Raw genomic sequence first — 20,051 nt, 5'->3', positions numbered from 1 at the left:
TGTCCTTCTCTAAAACACTATACACGAATTTCACACAAAATATAGATTGAATTTCAGAACACACGCTAGGATCTGAGATTTTATATGTAATCTAAAATCAGATTTTCAACTAAATGTAACATATTTTCCTAGTTTCATTAACGAGAAGTTGCTTTCGCCCTTTGCCACCAGAGTAAGTCTTTTGAAAATATTTTTGCTGTAGTATATTTTCATTAATTTTATTGTATATTTTTTACGATATTGTATCTTAGTAATATTGTTGCACCAAACGACCATTGTCGACAGCAAAAAAAATGAAGATACTTTGAAAAGACTTTCTCTGGCTACTAAATAAATTTTAAAGTCAGACGGTTTACACACTAGTTCATATTTTTAATGAATTTTTTTATATTTATTTAATTGAACATATTCATTATTAAGAACAAGAATAATTATTACCAGTTACAGTTTTAACCAGTACTTCCTCTTCAACGCCATCTTCTTCAGTATAAGTACCACGATAAACTCTTCCAAAGGTGCCTTCCAAGACAATACTCCTCAAACGTACTCTGCACCTATTTGGACAAACATAAAATGTTAGTCTTCTTAGTAATTTGTGATTATAAAGCAATAAATTTTCATTGATTTCTTTGAAGTCTTACTGAAATTTCTATTAATCAAAGTAATTAAAAAAAAGTGTTAATAATGTAAAAAGCGTTAAAAAAAATAACAGAGAACTTCAAGGAAACAAAGGAAATTCAAGAAAACTTAGACTATCTTCCTCCTAAAACCCCTACCACTACTTGAACAAAAATGTCCAGACGATAGTGTGAAGACATTTTTTGTAAATGGGCAATATTAAAATTTTATTTTGGAAATTTTTCAAAAAATAAATAAATTATTAATGGAGATCCAAGCTCATAAGCTAGTTGAGGCGACCTTGCAAATAAGGAACATTGCCTAGAAAAGAAATGTAATTCTTCTTACAGATTTACTGTTACAATTTTATTAAAATAATTTCTTTTTGAATAAAAAAAAAAACTTATTAAAATTACAGCATTTTAGGGTCTAAAGACCCTTCTTTACCTTTTACAGAGCATTAATTTGGATGAAAGATTACTCTTAACATCTAGAAATTTATAAAAAAAATTTAGCATTTACCAAAATTTTGAGTTACATTTAAGCCTAAGACAGAAGCTTAAAAACTACTGTACACAATCAATGGCACAAAGAGGGCGAAGGAAGTATTTAAAGGAAGATTACACAGTGACTGAACTACATAGAAGGAAGATTTCTGCAAATACCACAAATTACTGGCAGATAGCTGCAGGGTTTGGAATCAATAATTCCGAACGCAATAATAGGTAATCCTGAGCCTTGCTGATTGTTATTGAACTACTAATTTTATGTATAAAATACTGAAAAGTTAAAACTTAGTAATTAAGAATAAATTATGAATAATTTTATAAGTGCTTCTTGCCTCTGTATCGTAAGTTGTGCAATCCGGTGGTGGAGATCTGCAGGATTAGTTGGCGGGATGCTGGCTGTAGTTCTTAATCTTGAACTTGCACACGAACCACTGGATGATCCACAACTTAGAACAGGCGCAGGCTGCAGAAATGGTCCACCGCTGCTACTCGAACCAAGCCTGGATTCCCTAGAAATTAAAGATTAAAGTTTTTAGACTTCTTCTTCACCTTACTTCTTTCGCAAAGCTTGTGGTTTTGGCTTTCATCTAATTCTATCAGAGGCAAGAAGTGCTTATCCATTATAGCTTACACAGTTTTAGGCAGAGCCGCTTATGAATATCTTCCACTCTGCCATTCAACTGCCTGACGTGTTCACTTTCAAGACTGACTTAGCCAAACACTGAACCGCTTCGAGCACTCCCTGATCTCAGCCGATTCAAAAATCGACTGAGAGACTTTTGGCTTCAATCTTGGGATATATATATATACATACAAGTACCACCTGTGTGGTTTAGGAACCAGGCACCAAACTCACGCTACATTGCAACCACAGATTTGGTCTTTTCAGAAAAAAAACACACTAAAAGCATTCTCCACCTGCCCTGCTGTCATAAAAAAATTGCTCAAACAACGCAATAAGCTTGAGAAGCGAATTGATGTAGTTAAAGGATAAAAAATCTGGTCGCTTGCCGCTGCTCAAAGAGTATGCGGTAATTACGTAAGATGAACTACTATTATTATTACTTTAAGTTTTTAAACTAAACATCTCTTTTGTATACGTATTTTTCAAAAGTTTTAGATTAGTTATTGCACTTAACATAGTAATGCAAACAAATTAATAATAATTAAAGCAGAAACATAATAATATTACCTTGAATTATGCAACGCCGCCTTATTAGTTCTGAGATAGCATGCCAGCAATGCTATTGCTAACAATGTGGCCAAAGCACACGCTGCACTGATCGCAATATATAAAGCTGGTGGTGCTTCATTATCGTCCATCGGGTTCACCGCGTCCTGTCTTACATCCATGCCGGGACCAACAGATAGTGCTGCACCTACAGCCAAACAAATGTTTTAATAATAAATTTAATTTAGGGCTAGGTTAAGTCTTTTATCTGCTGCTATTTAGTAAGAGGAGGTTATAAATATTTATCCTGAAAGTAAAAAAAAAAACGAAAAATAGATGATTTGAGTTAACCAACCTTTTAGACATATTTTTCTTCTTTTAAAGTTGAGAGAAGTAACATTGTTGGTGGCTCTGTTGATGGTAACATTAATACTGATGATTAGGTCTACTTCAGCATTAGTCAGCCCAGAACAAGGAAGAACTATAGAAAATGTTTGCACGACTGTAGGCACCATTCCTTGGTTGGAAATATTTAGCCTAGCTGGTAACATGGCCTGAGTGTCAGATGCATCAACCGATATGGTGTATGGTAACTGAAAGAAAAAACAAACAAACAAGTGAACAACATTTAATTAAAACAGAACTGGAAAGACTTTGATGGTAATACTTAACCTATTTATGCTACCTGCTCTAGGCTTTCTCCTAACAAAACTGATCTCTACTTCTAATGCCCTCATACACACTCAAGTCACCACTGTACTTATCTGTATGTAGATTCATATTTTCCTGCACTTTTGTTATTGCATAACCTACTAATTAAAACTGTCCGGTAGGACAGTTGTATAAGGGTTGACCATCAAAAACTGCACAAAAAAGCGTAACGTTGAAAAACACCCAACTTTGACAATTTTTTTCTGTTTTTCTATAAAAGATAAAATTCCCAAATTTTCTTTAAATTATAGGGCAAACCCTCCTTTATAACTGTAATTTTTTTGCAACCACCCAGATCTAATGGGTTTCGAGAAAAAAGTTGCCGAAAATGAGCATAAACGGCTTTTTCAAAAAATGTTCTTGTTCTTGTTCTTCTTCTTCTTCTTGTTCTTGTTGTTACCTTTTTTGTAAACAACGTAGCGCCTAAACGCGTGAACCGATTTTCATGAATGAGGTGTCATTCGATTCAATATTTTATGTAGATGTGCCTTTTGGGGGTCCCGACGCTGTACATCGAATGGGAGAGGAGTTAGCCCCCTTTATGTAAGGCCCCCTCCAAAATTATTATTACTAATTACTCTGTAAATCTTGGCCCGATTTTGATAAAATTTGGTAGGATGATAGGGCTAGGGCTCCCCTACGTAACATTAAAGAGGCGATCAGCTCTTACACTTGTTAAGGGGAAGTATAGCAATCGTTTCAAATTATCGACACGTGAACCGATTTTTATGAATGAAGTGTCATTCGAATCGAAATTTTATACAGATTTGCACTTTAAAAGTCTCTGCACCGTGCCTCACAAGGAGGGGAGTTTGCCCAACCAAATAAGGCCCTTTCTAAAACTATTATTACCAATATTTCTATAACGCTTAGTCCGATTTTGATAAAATTCAGCTCGAATAAGTGGTTAAAGCTCCTCTACGTTGCTGATTCTCTTGCTCCTACTAAGAGGAAGTACTGCAATCGTTTAAATTATCAATGAGTGAACCGATTTAAATCAATGAATTGTTCGATTAAAAAATCTTTGCCTCTTTGCCTTTTAGGGAGAAGTACTGCAATCCTAGTTTATTTTTCTTACTCCTCTTAAAAGGAAGTACTGAAATCGCAGTTTAATTTTGCTATTTACGTACAAATACCTTCCTATGTTATTCAAAACACTTTCTCAAAAAAATTGTTATTGAGGATGGTTTGGGGGAACGCAACTACAATCATTCTTTAAAAAGATCTCTCCAGTGGTAGTTAACACCTTATCAGGTTATAATGATAGAATAGCTTATTCCAAATTTTAAAAAAATCTGTAAAGCAGATATGTAACTTGTAAAATAGACAAAAAGGACAGTCTATCCAAAAGGTACAAAAATCTCCTTAACAAAAACTTACAGTTTAAAATGTTAAGTATAAGGGTTGATTAAACGCCAAAAGGTACACAAATCAGCGAGTACCCAACATTTCATTAATACTTCATTAATATTTAAGTAATTCTACTGCATTAATTTTCATTAATAAGTTATTTTTTAGAATTTATTAGATATCACAGACCCTTATGCTGGCCACTTCATTTATATTATTTTTTTGTTATAATTATGATAAATCACATATACGTACATTCATGTTAAAGTAAAGATAAAGTTAGAGTAGGCTACTGTCTTGAATTCGTCTTACCGAAATATTCGTGAGCACAATTAACACACAGTTAATAACTAGTAGATTATTAAACAATAATTATTCATTTCTCTATTGTAATTTAATTTAGTCCCCCTAATTTTACTTATAGTAAAATACTGGAATAATTAGCTGTCCTAAATATAGCATATCTTATTTACTTTATATTACATATATACAACATTGTGGGAAGAACACCTAGATGGAGAATGTAATTGAAGAAAACTATATTATTTGCGATAAAGCCAGATAATTATTACCTATTATTATAAACGTTTGACTACTACATAAAATAACAATTACTTTAATCGAAGAATGAACTTAAACCGACAATTTTTATTTAAAAATAAAATTAAATAAATAAAATAAACAAAATCATTGGTGTAAGTTTTTTATAAAAAAAGGTTTTGAATTTTTTAGCCTCATATTTTTATTTTATTTTTTATAACGTTTTTCTTTTTAACCTGTAATTAATAGTTTGATTATTATAAATAACTAGATATTACAGTCAATCTACAGTGCTACTTGAACATATATTTTGTAGACGAAAATGGCCAGCATAAGGGTCTGTGATATCTAATAAATTCTAAAAAATAACTTATTAATGAAAATTAATGCAGTAGAATTACTTAAATATTAATGAAGTATTAATGAAATGTTGGGTACTCGCTGATTTGTGTACCTTTTGGCGTTTAATCAACCCTTATACTTAACATTTTAAACTGTAAGTTTTTGTTAAGGATTATAGAATGCGCTAGGTGATAAGAGTTTTAAATTGAAGTTTACCGCCTCGGTTTTAACATTCTATTAATCCTTTGATTAAACGATTTGATTTTGGACTTTAATTTATTTCACAACGACTGATTATTATGTTCTCTCATTAAATTTTAAAATGAAGTTTTTTTGATATTGGAATTTAGAATTTATATTTTACACAAAATTGAAACATTAACTATTATGTTTAATGTGCAATGCCAGTTTTGTTCTTAGTTTTTTTTTATATACATATCTACTTTACTCTAGTGATGAACTAAAGTAGTATTCATTCTTAGCACAATCTATTTTGGGGAGAAAGCAATATTCATCGTTTTTGGTGACTGATCCATTAAGTCGGAAGGAACAAAAAATTTGCCCATTTCAGTCATAATTTTTTTATTTTTGCCGCGCTTTAGATCTAGAGACTCATCTTGTGGGCTTTTGCTACTGACAATTATAGTAATTTTTATAATGTTACAAGGTTAAGGGATATCTTCTGTCTGCTTATAAACTGAGATTTTCCTGTTCCTCTTGATGGGTGAGTGTGAGGAGGAATATCAAATAAGTATGTAACATATGTTTGTGTGTTACTAATTATGCATTCATTAGGAATGGTTGCATTTATTAGGATTAGAATTAATGCAGAGTTAGGTACGAGTGTTAATATGGATGCGAAGAGGCTGAGGGAAGTGTGGGAGATTAATGATGGCCAGGCATGGCTATTCTGGGCGTTGCGGTCGTTTATTTGTACTTCGTAAATATGTAAATATTGTAAATAATCGAGTGCCACCTTAATTAGGATGGAGTGTTACAGAGCTGGCATTGGTAAACCTTGTGCTAGTGTAAATATAGTGAATTCCAGGTAAATATTGTACATATATTTTTAAACTGGGTTTAAATTATGGAACTGTGATGAATTATATACTTAGCCGTTTGCTTTACATCTTGTATTTAAACAAAATAACTCGAAAATCCAAGATTTTTTATATTTTATTTTTAACGCATTTCTACATTTTTTTGTATTGTAATATTAAGGTAGGTTATAATGAGTTGCTAAAATGCCTAATTTGAGGTCAAATTTCACAAGGGAAGGGACACTTTAATGGATAGATGTTTTTACGTTTCTAAGACTTACGAACATTGCTCATATAATTTCCTCTATACTTCGGATGTAGATATGATATACATGTGTAGATCTATAATTTTTAGTTGAATACTTAATAACGTACAAACCAGTTTTTTATTTTTATTACACTTTTAATTGCGATCTTAATTTGAAATTAATAATCATGATTCAAAGTGTTTTGGACAGATATCAGACTGGTTGAATCCCGAGCATTTATCTCGTCTAGTCTAATTTATTCTAGGGAAACCAAAAGTTAGAAGAAAAATTAAACAATTTAGATGTAATTACGGTAGTAACCGAATGTAAGTATTTCAAGCAAGAATTTTGTTTACATTAAGTATGATAAGGTGTACCAGCAGTATCTGAAATTTGGAACAAAAATATCCAGATTTGTTTCCAAAAACATTTTGCCGTAAACTTCTAAGAAAAAAAAATGTGTACATAACGAAATGTTAAATTAAAAACTGTTATATTATAGCCACTACAGTAACGCTGAACGATTCATGAAGTGTTTCTTTAATTCATGAGGTATGTTGTCGTTTATAGGTAACTCCTTGTTTCATATCTTCTGGTTTGTTTCTTTCTTTTTATTTGTTTTCCATTCTACTTGCTACTTCCTCGTAACTATGACCGCATGTAGTGTGGCGCCTTAATGTCGTACATTGTTAAGTGAATAAAGAAAACGAATTTAAAAAAAAGAAATGTGCCTTAATGGGTGGGAATTCAAGTTTTATTATCTGAAGGTTATTTACCAATCAATAAAATGAAGGCAATGAATTTCACCCGATAAACGCTGCTGGTTATGATAAATATAATCCATTTAGTTATAGGCTATAAAAAAAAAGACATTGGTAAAGGAGTGTGGCTAGGGAATATGATGAGAAATAGTCGACTAAGATCATTTTAGTGGACCAATCACCAGACAGTGATAAATAGCTAAGAGTTGAGGCTTTCTAGCTACAAGTTGCATGTACCACAGTGACAAGTATTTATATCAGTGATGTTAATCTTTGTCTACTTGTAGGCTCTCCTAGTTGGGTACCACAAATGACTAAATATATATGAGAGTGGTGGGAAAAGATTTAGGAAATTGATAATGGATGAGCTTAGTTCTTGTCCATTCGGTACTCTGCATCAATCATTTTCTTAAAACAACTTCTTACACTTAAATACAACTTAACTACGATAACTCAACTGTTCATTCTCTAACTACTAGAATGAAGTTCTAACTTATATGTCTACAGGACTCCGAATTTGAAAATAAATTTATTACTAACAATATTTAGATTAAAAAAAATTGCACATGAATTTAGAATAAAAGTTATTTAAAACAAATTTCAGAAAAATGTAAAAACAATCTATTCGATAAAGTTGGTACACCTGTTTTTTTTTTTTGAATATTTTATAAACTTGAAATATTAACAACACATTTATGCTTCCATTATTATAATATAATAGAACAGGAATATAAACTATACACCCTAAAATTATACTTTACAAGCCAGCCAACTCACTAAACCCTCAACACTAAATAATAGTTTTACCGGAAAGGTAGAGATTTCTGCATCAGTGAATTAATAACTAACCTAGAGGTGAAATGTACATAAAAGGTAGACCGCATTTACATAGGGTCCTAATTAAAGGGTCCTGTAAATAATATTTCAAATAAAAAGTTATACACTAATATAAAAATATATACCTATATATATATTTTATTTTTCCTTAATTTCGCAACTGTATAATAAACACAGTAAGCGAAAATTATAGAGGTAAATAAATACGTATACACTTACATATATAGTATACATAAATACAAATAACATGTAAGCAGTAGCCATCAGAGGTAAATGACAGATCACCTAAGATAACCTAGTATTTTTTTTAGAGTTACTCTTAACGGAAAGGATTTATTATATTGAAAATGTTATACTTAAAAATTTGAATTGATTTCTTTCATTAGGGCTGGTGGAATGGAACACTGGGTATTCTTTGGTATAAACCAACATAACCAAGAAAACGGTAAAGATAAATGATCCAACTATTTCATTTTCTATGCACCTGTCCAATGTTCTGGTGTGGCGAACCCTTTTATTTTGGGGTAGAGGTTTTTGTCGCCGGAAACTGTTGTGAACTTCACTTAACAGGGTGCCGTTTCCTCCTCTTCCTGACCGAACCTACAAAGGCTATCATCTACCAGACCCCTTGCGATGCATGTGTTTTCTGAGCCAGCAGTGGCCCAGTTAATAGGCCTACAATTATCCTTATAGCCACACACGGCCTTGACGGATTAAATCTGCAGTCAGCTTTGGCGAATAGCCCTTAATGAACTCCTTCGCCTGTCTCTGCCTTGTGGTGGCAAGCCACCACTCCTGAGACCTATTCTGCACCCATAGTTTCATGGTCGCAGTCTTAAGACACTTGGAGACCCCAAAATAGGGCTCCGGACCAACGAAGTGTCCCGTAGAGCCTTCCCGGGCCAATAAATCTGCCACTTCGTTTCCTTTATGTCCTGAATGACCAGGTGCCCAAACCAGAAAGACCTTATTTTGGTCACTAATTTCCTTCAGGGCACCCAGACAATCCCCAAACCAGCCTTGAGCTGACCTGGTAGGAACTAATAGCTCATAGAGCAGCCTGACTGTCCGAGAAAATCACGACCTTAGAATTAATAATTTCTCGTCCAACAATCTCGGCAGCACAGAACCTTATTGCAACTAGCTCAGCCTGAAAAACCGTAGCTAGTTCCTACCAGGACCGCGTCTCCAAGCCTCCCGAATACAGACTTTGAAAGGCTTGTCGAAGCTATATTTGGGGGTCATACTATCCGAAGGCAGGCCCAAAACAGGGTCAGCCTCCAGCTCCTCAAATAGCTCTTGATACGCTCCTCCATGCCTAATGCTAATAGGAGCTTGTCCCTTCATAAGCCTAGTGACAACGGCTCTAGCAACGCCTTGAATATATATGTGCAATGGGGCAAATTTAATGAAACCCCCAAGGCCGCAGTAGGGGAAGTCCTCATGGCCCCAGTGACACTCAGGCAAGCTAGCCTTTGAATACCACTGAGTGCCCGGACTCCACCCACCTGCAAGGTTTTCGCCCAAATACAGTGTATCCTTACGTATTTATATTTTTTCTAAATAAAACGTATTATCATTATCATCAACGATCCGAACTCAAAACATTTAGTTTCAGATAAATCCATAACATTTGAGAATTTTTTAGTTTTTTGTGCAATTAATTAATAAAATAATTATTATTAATAAATACGCTAAAAGTTGATGGTTAAAAGCACTGTGAGAGGATGCAGGTGAAACTGAATGGTTACCGCCATCCTAGTGGTGTAATGCCTGTAGTATATATACTCCATGTAGGAGCAGAAAGATTTCTAAGGCAGCTGTCCATTATTCTATTCTTCCTTTATATACTAGCATCAAAAAATCCTCATTCAGTACATGACGACAATAGAAGCTTCTACTCCAAAACAAAAACTATAGTTCACACTTTTTTTTGTTCATTTCTTCCCGCTTCGCTTTCATGTTTCGCCAACGGGATTCATTTTTTTTCTTTTCCCTCAAAAAACACAGACACAAAAAAGAATTTCTTAGGTACACTTTTCGAAAATTATTATATTGTCGGCGAAAAAAATCTGTACCAAACTATAAGCCTGCTGTCAAAGGATACAGAATTTCAACAAAAAAAAAAGGTAGTCGATTTTCCGCATTGGTTGTTCTTCGAAAGTAATCCTGGCGAATCATAAGATGAACTAACATTTAAGACTTTTAAGTCCACCTAGGTGAGCACAATCCTTTTGAGATCTGGGGGCCAAAATTTGGTCACAAGTGATAATGGAGGGCCGCTGAAACTCTTTTTTTCAGGATGGCTTTACTTCCAACCACCAATTAGATGTCGTGGACGGAGGCGACTAGCAAACATACTTTACTGTAAATTTCTTATATTAATCAATAAATAAAATCCAAGTCCTAAAGACCGGGAATCGAACCCAATACCACAATACAAATTAGCTTTACAGGTCTCGCCTCTAACCGCTCGGCTACCGTTTAACTCGGGGTTTAACGTCCAACCACCAATTAGGTGTCGTGGACGGAGGCGACTAGCAAACACACTTTACTATAAATTTCTCATATTAACCATTAAATAAAATCCAAGGCCTAAGACCGGGAATCGAACCCAGTATCTTAATACAAATTAGCTTTACGGGTCTCGCCTCTAACCGCTCGGCTATCGTGGCGCCTCCTTCAACTTCCTAAATAAAAGCCTTATTTCTCATATAACTGAACAGACGTTACAGAATATTAAGGAGACTCCTTGGACCGAAATCCTCTATGAACGTACAAAACAAACTTACACTTTACAAAACACTATTAACGACCAATATGGATATATGGAGCAGAATTGTGGGGCTCCGCCAAACCATACAATATCCAACCTATCCAATCTTTCCAGTCTAAAGTCCTCCGCCATTCTATGTCTCCAACCGTACCCTCCATCATGATCTCAATATTCCCTATGTAAATGAGTTAATCCACACCCGATTCCTAAATTTCCACAGCAAACTCTCTGTGATCACCCAAATCCTCTGGCTCAATCACTATTCACATCTTCCCATTCTGACAATCCTCCACGTCGTCTAAAGCGGCGTTGGCCACGTGACCTCATTGCTTCCTAAACTCCCAATAAGTTCCTAGAGAGTTCCAGCGCTGGCTGGTTTCTCTCATCCCGTCATCCAGGTTGTGGCACTGAGCCAGCTCTGTGACACAATCAAATGTTTATCTGTAAATACACATTTGCTAGATGTATATTTTATACAGTTGCAAATAAATAAATAAATTTAAAAAAAAAAAAAATCTCATATGATCCTTTACCACTATAATCAAATTAATGAAGAATACATAATAATTAACACAGAATCTTATTATATTATTGACTGTTGCAGCTTCTAAAAAAAATTAACCTTAAAAATAATTCTCGTAAAACAGTGGATAAAAACATTAAATTGTGAATCCGTCGAGAACACGCATTCAATGTTCGGGACTTACCACATTTCCCGTTATGTAATTCGTACAGTAATTGTTATTTATGAATTTCCTTACAACTAAAAGTGATTACACTCAGAAGTAACACTATTTACCAAGCTAGAACTATTAATAACTGACAGATTAGATCGTAACAAGCCCTTTCGTCTTTACTTACTTATTTTTTCTCATTATTATTATTTAATTTTAATAATTTGCAATATTTTTAATTGCTTTAAAGTAATCGCCTATTTTTTCAGGCGCGGCTTAACGTCCAACTACCATTTAGGTGTCGTGGACGGAGGCGACTAGCAAACGTACATTACTATTTCTCATTTAACCATTAAATAAAATCCAAGGCCTCTAGACCGGGAATCGAACCCAGTACCACAATGCATATTTGCTTTGCAGGTCTCGTCTCTTAACCCGCTCGGCTACAGTGGCGCCCTAATTGCTTTTAATGTTCATGGTTTTGTTTAAGAAGCAGTGTATTACCAAAAAATAAAAAAATAATTGAATAGATAAAAATCTCAACCTAAAAGATTCAAACTATCAACCTAGTTCGAGTTTCTTTTAACTTATAGTTGCTTTTTTTTCAAAATATTTTTTACCTAAACATGCTAACCCTGGCTAAAAATATTTGATATGTACAAATACTTGTTCTTATCAAGAACAAAGAAACAGAGAAATAATAATGTGTACTAAATTTGGAGAAAAGTGTTACGAGTATTATTTTTGTTGTTATTGAAAAAAAAAAAACAACTTTTAGTAAAAACCTTTTACATCTCTCGATGTAAAGACAAGTCTTCGAGCTCAGATTGACGCTTCTTAATTGTAAAAAGACAAGGAACAAGAGAGAGAATAAAACTGGAAAATACAAATGTTTACCCGGCCAACGAAGAGCTTCTTTTAAAACGAAGAAATTACATTCTATGAGTCTGCGACACCCATCCGAACGTTTTCATCTTAGGTATCTTCCAACGAATATAAATTGAATTTAGCGAAGAGCCGTGCCACCTACGAGTGCGTTTTGGATGTTCCTAAAAACTTTCTTTCTTCTCTGAACGGAGAAAAGAAGCGCTCTCTCTCTGTATGAAAAGCAAAATAAAAATAATATTGGGGAAGAATGGTGCGGCGTGTTGCACAGAGGCAATTACAGCGTATATCTTCCTCCTCAAGGAAGTAATTCTCCGACTTTTATCTTTTCTTGCTTTTAATGTGCTCTGATATTCTTTTTATTTTCCTTTTTCCATCTTAGTAAATCTAAGTCTAATGCTCTTATAATGTTTCCTTTTGTGACTCGATGAAGACATAAAACTAATGTAACGTCTCACTCACCATCATTAACCTTCAGGTTTGTTTTTTTTTAGAAAACGAAGTTCATTACTTAATTTTTTTTTTGTATTAGTATTTTTCTCAACACTAATTACCAAGAAACAAGAACCTTCCGAAGTTGCTTCTTCTTTTTGTTCATCAAAATTTAGCAACTTGGGTACCTTTTGGAACTGTACAATTTTTGATAAGTTTATTTATTTATTTTTATTTATTACATACTGCTTTTGGGGGGCTTAACCCCTTAGCATGGAGTTTGACATTGATTTAAAATAATACATAAATGGTAAATAAACGCAAAAAAATAAATTTAAATTCGTGACAACAAAATTATATGAACTTCCCAAGGGCTTTTCTTTTCCTTTCTGTCTTACGTCAGATCTTAGCTTTCATTAGCTTTCTTAGCTTTTTAAAAGTTACCACTCATTGAGTAAAAAACTTCTTATTTGTAAAGATAATTTAACGTAATCACATATAGCATTGATTTGATTTACAGAGTTAATAGAAAATAGGTTCACATAGTTTTCTGGGTCAGGTAAAGCTGTTGCAATATAGTTGTTTAATTTATGTGATCGGATAGACTGAAAGACCTGGCAGGAGAAAAGGAAGTGCAGCAAGGAGTCTGAAAGGTTATTTTTACAAAGAGTGCATATATTGGAGCTATCAAAAGACATAAGTACAAGAGTTGAAATAGATTTTTGTTTTATTGAGGTTTGCTAATCTAAGCTGGGATATTAAGCGAATTTTTTTTATGGAAATAAGCCAAGATAGATGCTGTTCATTGATGCCCAGACTACTTATGTGACCGTACAAAATATTATATTTACATCGGTCAATTACATAGGCGATATCTCTACTTAAACAATCATTCCAGAGTTGTTTTTCTAAGTTTTTAATTTGGGATTTAAGAATAACGGGATCTCCCTGCATAAAATCTAAAGCACCTATGGAGTTTAAAATTGATTTAAACTGGGTAACTCAGTTGTATTGAACTTTATTAAACGGAAGAGTTTCCCTAGCGAGAAGAGCGTCAAAGCAGATGCGTGGCAATCGTGTTGGGGCAACCCAAGTACGAGGGTCGTTTGAAAAGTCAGTGCAAAGTCAGAGAGATAGCACCACTGGCGCGTATCGAGGTTATGTTTAGTTAGTAGCATCTCTTGGAAGAACACACACCAAGTTTCAGCCAGATCGGTCTATTTCTTTGTGTTTGGCATTCGTTTGAATCGAGGAAGTCGAGTGATTTTCAAAAAATGGACGAAAAAGAATTTCGTGTGTTGATTAAACACTAATTTATGAAAGGGAAAACGCCTCAGGAGACTAAAGAGAAGCTTGATAAACATTATGGTGACTCTGCACCTTCGATTAGAACAGTTTATAAGTGGTTTCAAAATTTTCGGAGTGACCATATGGGCGGGCACAAGTGACGCTGAACGTTCTGGACGCCCTGTTGAGGTTACTACTCCAGAAATCATTGATAAAATCCATGATACGGTGATGGATGACAGAAGAGTGAAGGTGCGTGAGATTGCTAGTGCTGTGGGCATCTCGAATGAACGGGTACATAATATTTTGCATCAACATTTGGACATGACAAAGCTATCCGCACGATGGGTGCCGCGATTGCTCACGCTTGACCAAAAACGAAATTGTGTGAAGTGTTGCAAGGACGGTTTGCAGCTGTTCCAGAAGAATCCGCAGGACTTTAAGCGTTGTTTCGTCACTGTGGATGAAACATGGATACATCACTACACTCCTGAGACCAAAGAACAATCTAAACAATGGGTTACCAAGGGAGAATCTGCGCCAAAAAAGGCGAAGACCGTTCCTTCGGCCGGAAAGATTATGGCGACTGTCTTTTGGGATTCGCAAGGAATAACCCTCATCGACTATCTGGAAAAGGGTAAAACTATTACAGGTGCATATTATTGATCGTTATTGGACCGTTTGAAAACCGAGCTGCAAGAAAAACGCCCACGATTGGCCCACAAAAAAGTCCTTTTCCATCACGACAACGCACCAGCTCACACCTCAGCAGTTGTGGTCGCAAAATTAATGGAAATAGGGTTCCAACTCGTTTCACATCCCCCCTATTCTCCAGACTTGGCTCCCTCGGACTACTATTTGTTCCCCAATATGAAGAAATGGCTGGCGGGAAAAAGATTTTATTCAAACGAGGGAGGTGATTGCAGAAACGAATGGCTATTTTTCAGACTTGGACAAATCCTATTATTCGGAAGGGATCAACAAACTAGAGCAGCGTCGGACGAAGTGTATAAGCCTAAAAGGAGACTATGTTGAAAAATAAAAAAGGTTTACCCCAAAAAATTAAGTAGTTTTTATTTTTGCACGGACTTTTCAAACCACCCTCGTATATTTACTGCAAGGGTAACCATACTTTTAAATATTCTAACTTTTAAAGGGACAAGTCCATATTCCAGACGCACAATACTATTTGGCGTAAATTTACTGACATTATAAATTTGTTTAATAAAAAACTTCAGTTGTACTTTCTCAATTTCATCAAAGTAGTTAAATGCCCACAATTCTCCGGCATATAACAAAGTAGACCTAATTAAAGCGTACAATAATTTATCTCTAACTTTTGTGTCTGGAGTGCGGGATTTTATCAAAAGTTTGTGTTCACGGGTTATTGCCAAGTTACCTTTTGCGCTGAAATACTTACAAGCTTGAAAAAATTTACCCGTTGCACTTAAAGGCAATCAATCCCAAGTAATTCACTGAATTTACTATCTCTATCGGTTCACCAGCGAAATACACTCCCCGAAACTTCTTCGGGCGGGTACTTTTAGAGAAATAGACAATTTTAGTTTTAGAAGAATTAACATAAAGGGTATTTTCATTACAATATTTTTCTAGAATTGAAAGTTTTTCAATTACATGCGGTAAAGAACTCGCGAATAACACGATATCGTCTGCATAAGACAGAAGGAGCAAGCGATTATTTTTGATAGATATAAAATGATAATTGTAAAATCAGTTGCTGGTAAAAATGAAGGGTTGTAATCGCCTTAATGTACTTTTTTCTTTTATTTAATAACAAAAAATAAAATCAAGCTATCGAAAAGTACTTTTTCCGTTTTATTGCCCTAAAACCTAGTTTACTAATTTTAAAGCTTTAAATAAACCTTTTCCATTGAGTTGAGTATCCAATTTCAATAGAAATAAGTACAAAAGATTTGTTTTGTTTTTGTTTTCAAAACAGTTTCATGCAACAATTAATTCCAGAAAGAAAAACCTTCCCGTAATCGCCTTTAGTAAGGTTTTAAATTTCTGAGAACTTTTTGCAAAACCAGATACCTCATCGAATACCAAAATTACGAAAAATAAGGAATTAGGGCTTCACTTTTGTTCTTACAATAGATAACATTGAACAATTCGTTCCTAAGAACCTTATTGTTAATTATATATGAATTTATCAATAAAATAAGACAATTTAGATCAATATTCTTTTGCTTCAAAGTTCTAGTTGCAATCATTGTTATAAACAGGGTGATCCATTTAAAACGCACCAATCGCTAATAACTTTTTAGGAAAGCGGAATTTCGAAAAAACCCACGAAGTAAATTATATGTTTTTTTTTGTCTATTTTTCAAATTTTCCACCCCCGATGCTGTATCTTTATTTTTGGCGAAGTTACGGCTAAAAACCCAATTAAGGTTTCATAAGGACCACTGGTTTTGACAATGATTATGAAAACTACATAAAACACTGTGAAAAATGACGTTAACCCCGTTTCGATATCCCTAATATTTGTCGAGATATTTAAGATCAAAGTTACTATTTTATCAACTCGTAAACGGTTTTCAATATTACCAGAAATACACGTTTTGGGAGGTCCTCTGACTGCGAAAATGTTATTGGTGACGCAAAAAACAGAAATAATAATAATTAAAGATTTTAAAAAATGTAGTGTAATGTAATGGTTATGGGTCAATCAGAATAAATTTGTTTTATCGTCAAATAAAAACAACTAACACATCATTTTAATGTACCCTGTATGCAAGACTTCTTGACCTATGATTACGGTAAGGATTTCTTGCCAGTGAGGAGCGGGTGTTGGTCTAGTGGTCAAGAGCGTGGTTTTGTAAGTGGGAGATCCCCAATTCGAATCCCTCGTATGACTACATTTCATTAAAAAAAGTATTATGATGTATTAAGTATTATGAATAACTGCATACGCGGGATTCGAACTAGGGATATCCCACTTACAAAACCACGCTCTTGACCACTAGACCAACACCCTGGCAAGATATTCTTACCGTAATCATAGGTCAAGAATTCTTGCATACTGGGTACATTAAAATGATGTGCTGATTGCTTTTATTTGATGATAATACAAATTTATCCTGACTCACTCATAACCATTACAATGCACTACATTTTTAAAAATCTTTAATTATTATTATTTCTGTTTTTTGAGTCACAAATAACATTTTCGCAGTCAGAGGACCTCCCAAAACGTGTATTTCTGGTGGAAAATTAATATTGAAAACCGTTCACGAGTTGATAAAATAGTAACTTTGATCTTAAATATCTCAACTAATATTAGGGGTATCGAAACGGGGTCAACGTCATTTTTCACAATTTTTTTTATGTAGTTTTCATAATCATTGTCAAAACCAGTGGTCCTTATGAAACCCCAATCGGGTTTTTGGCCGAAACTCTGCCAAAAATGAAGATACAGCATCGGGGGTAAAAAAATTTGAAAACTAGACAAAAAAAAAATATAGTTTACTCCGTGGGTTTTTTCGAAATACCGTTTTCCTAAAAAGTTATTAGCGATTGGTGCGTTTTAAATGGATCACCCTGTATATTGCTCTAACCGCGCTGATTCTATTGCTATTTATGCTGATTAATTTTTTGTTTATTCATAATTAGCCGTAAATGAAATTTAAACTTCTTTTTCGCCACATTTTCGACTGAGAGTTATCTGCCTTCTTCAGAGCATATTTAGAAGTGGTACAAAAGGGTCTTTTACCGTATCTAGTGGTAGGCTCTAATAAATCTAATTCTACAATAAACTGCAGAGCTGAGAATACCTTGAAAAAGAAAAATCAGTTTTCCTTAACCCTAAAACATACTTTCTCAGGAATCTATTTCAAAAACAAGTCGTAAAAATATTGGTATGAGTTAACCACATTTCTTTAGATGGAGAGCTGAACGTACGTGTTTGCAGGACCCTAAACTCTAAACCCAAAACTATGAAAGGGAAATTTAAAAGAAAAAAATAAAAAAGAACTTACTTTAGTTATTCTAAGTAGAAACTAAGCGATATAGAAGGCAGTGGAGAAGATATGGACTTGAGTAGAAATGAGTAGACGGAAGGAGTGGTAGACTGATAAGTTATCTTGCAGAGTTGTGCAGAGCAAGCAGTGAACAGCAAAGAACTGATAAGATTAATGTATATTCACACAGCAGTGGACTACACACATGAAGTCAAAACAGGATGTACCTTTTGTTTGCTTAGGGAGGTTTCTTCTCCTTTGTCTATCATCCGGTTTTAGCTTATCTTTCTTGAATGAACTAATAGTATATAGCTAACTTCTGATAAATATTGTAATCATTCAAACAAATGACACCTGCATTGAAAATATTTATTTATTTTGCAATACTTAAAAATCTTGAGAGGGCATTATCTGAACAATGAGTGAAAAGCGAACAACAATAAGTAAATATTGTGTAGCCAACTGCTGGGTAGTGAGTTTTATCCTAAGAATATGTTACAACACGAACCGAAGGCTAGTATTGTCAAAGCATGGCTAAGAATGCGTTCGCACTTCGAACAGAGAAAAACATTACTCATCTCTTCTCCAGAGGTGCCTAAATATGTATCAAACTTAAATAATTAGAGTAATAACAATAAATAATAATAGAATCTTTGCTAGAGATCAATGGCGACACATTCCTTCTGACCCTAAGTATTAATTGAGAAAAAATTACAAGATATTTAAGCTTAAGTACGTCATTAGATCAGCTTCTAATGAATCCGTTTGGCAAATTCATAGTAAATTACAAGAAAAGCCTTTCTTTAAAATTGCACTTCCGGGGTATTGATTTGCTTTCTTCTTGGAAGTTTGGTTAGAAATTTAATAATCAAATACTTAGAGGTAGTAAACCTTAAAATATCTAAAATGGAAGTTTAGAAAACCTTATTTAACCCGTCGTAAAATGAGAGTATAAGATGGTCCTATGTAGGGTCTAGTGAGGTTACCAACAGGGTTAAATGTGAGTGTAAGGGTGGACTTATCTTGGTTTAGTGAATCGTAAGTTTGTGAAGTCTAAGTCTGTAATAATTAATCGAAAAGTTTTTGTTAGAGATACTCGGAAAGGTGGTCTCGCCAAAACGTGGTTCGAACCATTAGTTATATAGTGATACATGATTAAATTAGTTCGATTAACGACTGAAATTAAATTAATTCCGTGATTAAAAGTACGATTATATACTGATTAAAATTTTTAAAAAATTAATCAGTTAAATTTATGATTAAATAGTACTTTTAATCAGTGCCCATCTCTAAAATATGTTTAAAATAAGAATAACATGATGATCTCTGTTATTGTCCATAAATTTATAAACATTTGTACAAAACAGTTCTTTTGTTTTAGTATGCTTTATTTATTAAGTTACTTTTGGGTTCAAAAAGTTGTAAAAAATTGTATACTGTTTTTTGTACCGACTAAGCTATGTATAAGAGATCATTTTTGCCACACTCTCCTGTAAGACCAAGTCTTTATAAGCAATAAATACAATTTAATTAAATAATTACCAAATTTTGACCAATATTACTGAAATACAATTCAGTGGAACAATTTTTTTGAAAAGCCTTTGCATTCAAGAATAATTCAACCTGTGTCTTCATCAGTTTGGTCTATAAAGATTCTTTAATCTCGTTTATTAACGTTTAACAAGTGTTCCAAAGTTATCGACAAATCTGAAGAACTAGATTATACGACATCTTTATCGTTTTATGAGCTCACAAATTTATAAAGTTGTCATAATCATAAAATCATAGTTTAATGTCTTTTAACCTTCCTTAGCATAAAATAGATTCATTGTGTGAGTGGTCGATAAAACTTTTAATTGTCTAATCTAATCTAATTTAATCTATCTG

At 33.9% G+C, this 20,051-nt stretch overlaps 1 protein-coding gene across 3 annotated transcripts in view; it reads right to left on the bottom strand.

The window, feature by feature from the left end:
* dnt (tyrosine-protein kinase Dnt) overlaps positions 1–20,051 on the bottom strand; it is a 276,928-nt gene that overhangs the window by 4,585 nt on the left and 252,292 nt on the right. For all 3 annotated transcript variants that reach the window (XM_074135263.1, XM_074135265.1, XM_074135264.1), the window contains 4 exons: positions 2,654–2,891; positions 2,320–2,506; positions 1,460–1,636; positions 439–554 (listed from right to left, as the gene is read on the bottom strand). In XM_074135263.1, the coding sequence (XP_073991364.1) occupies positions 439–554; positions 1,460–1,636; positions 2,320–2,506; positions 2,654–2,891 (718 nt within the window). The remainder of the gene's footprint in view (positions 1–438; positions 555–1,459; positions 1,637–2,319; positions 2,507–2,653; positions 2,892–20,051) is intronic.

Source organism: Rhodnius prolixus, unplaced genomic scaffold (genome assembly GCF_049639745.1).
Source record: "Rhodnius prolixus isolate KJV_2025 unplaced genomic scaffold, Rpr scaffold_5, whole genome shotgun sequence".
In the NCBI taxonomy this organism is placed as follows: Eukaryota; Metazoa; Arthropoda; class Insecta; order Hemiptera; family Reduviidae; genus Rhodnius; species Rhodnius prolixus.
This window is presented reverse-complemented; position numbering and strand designations above follow the sequence as displayed.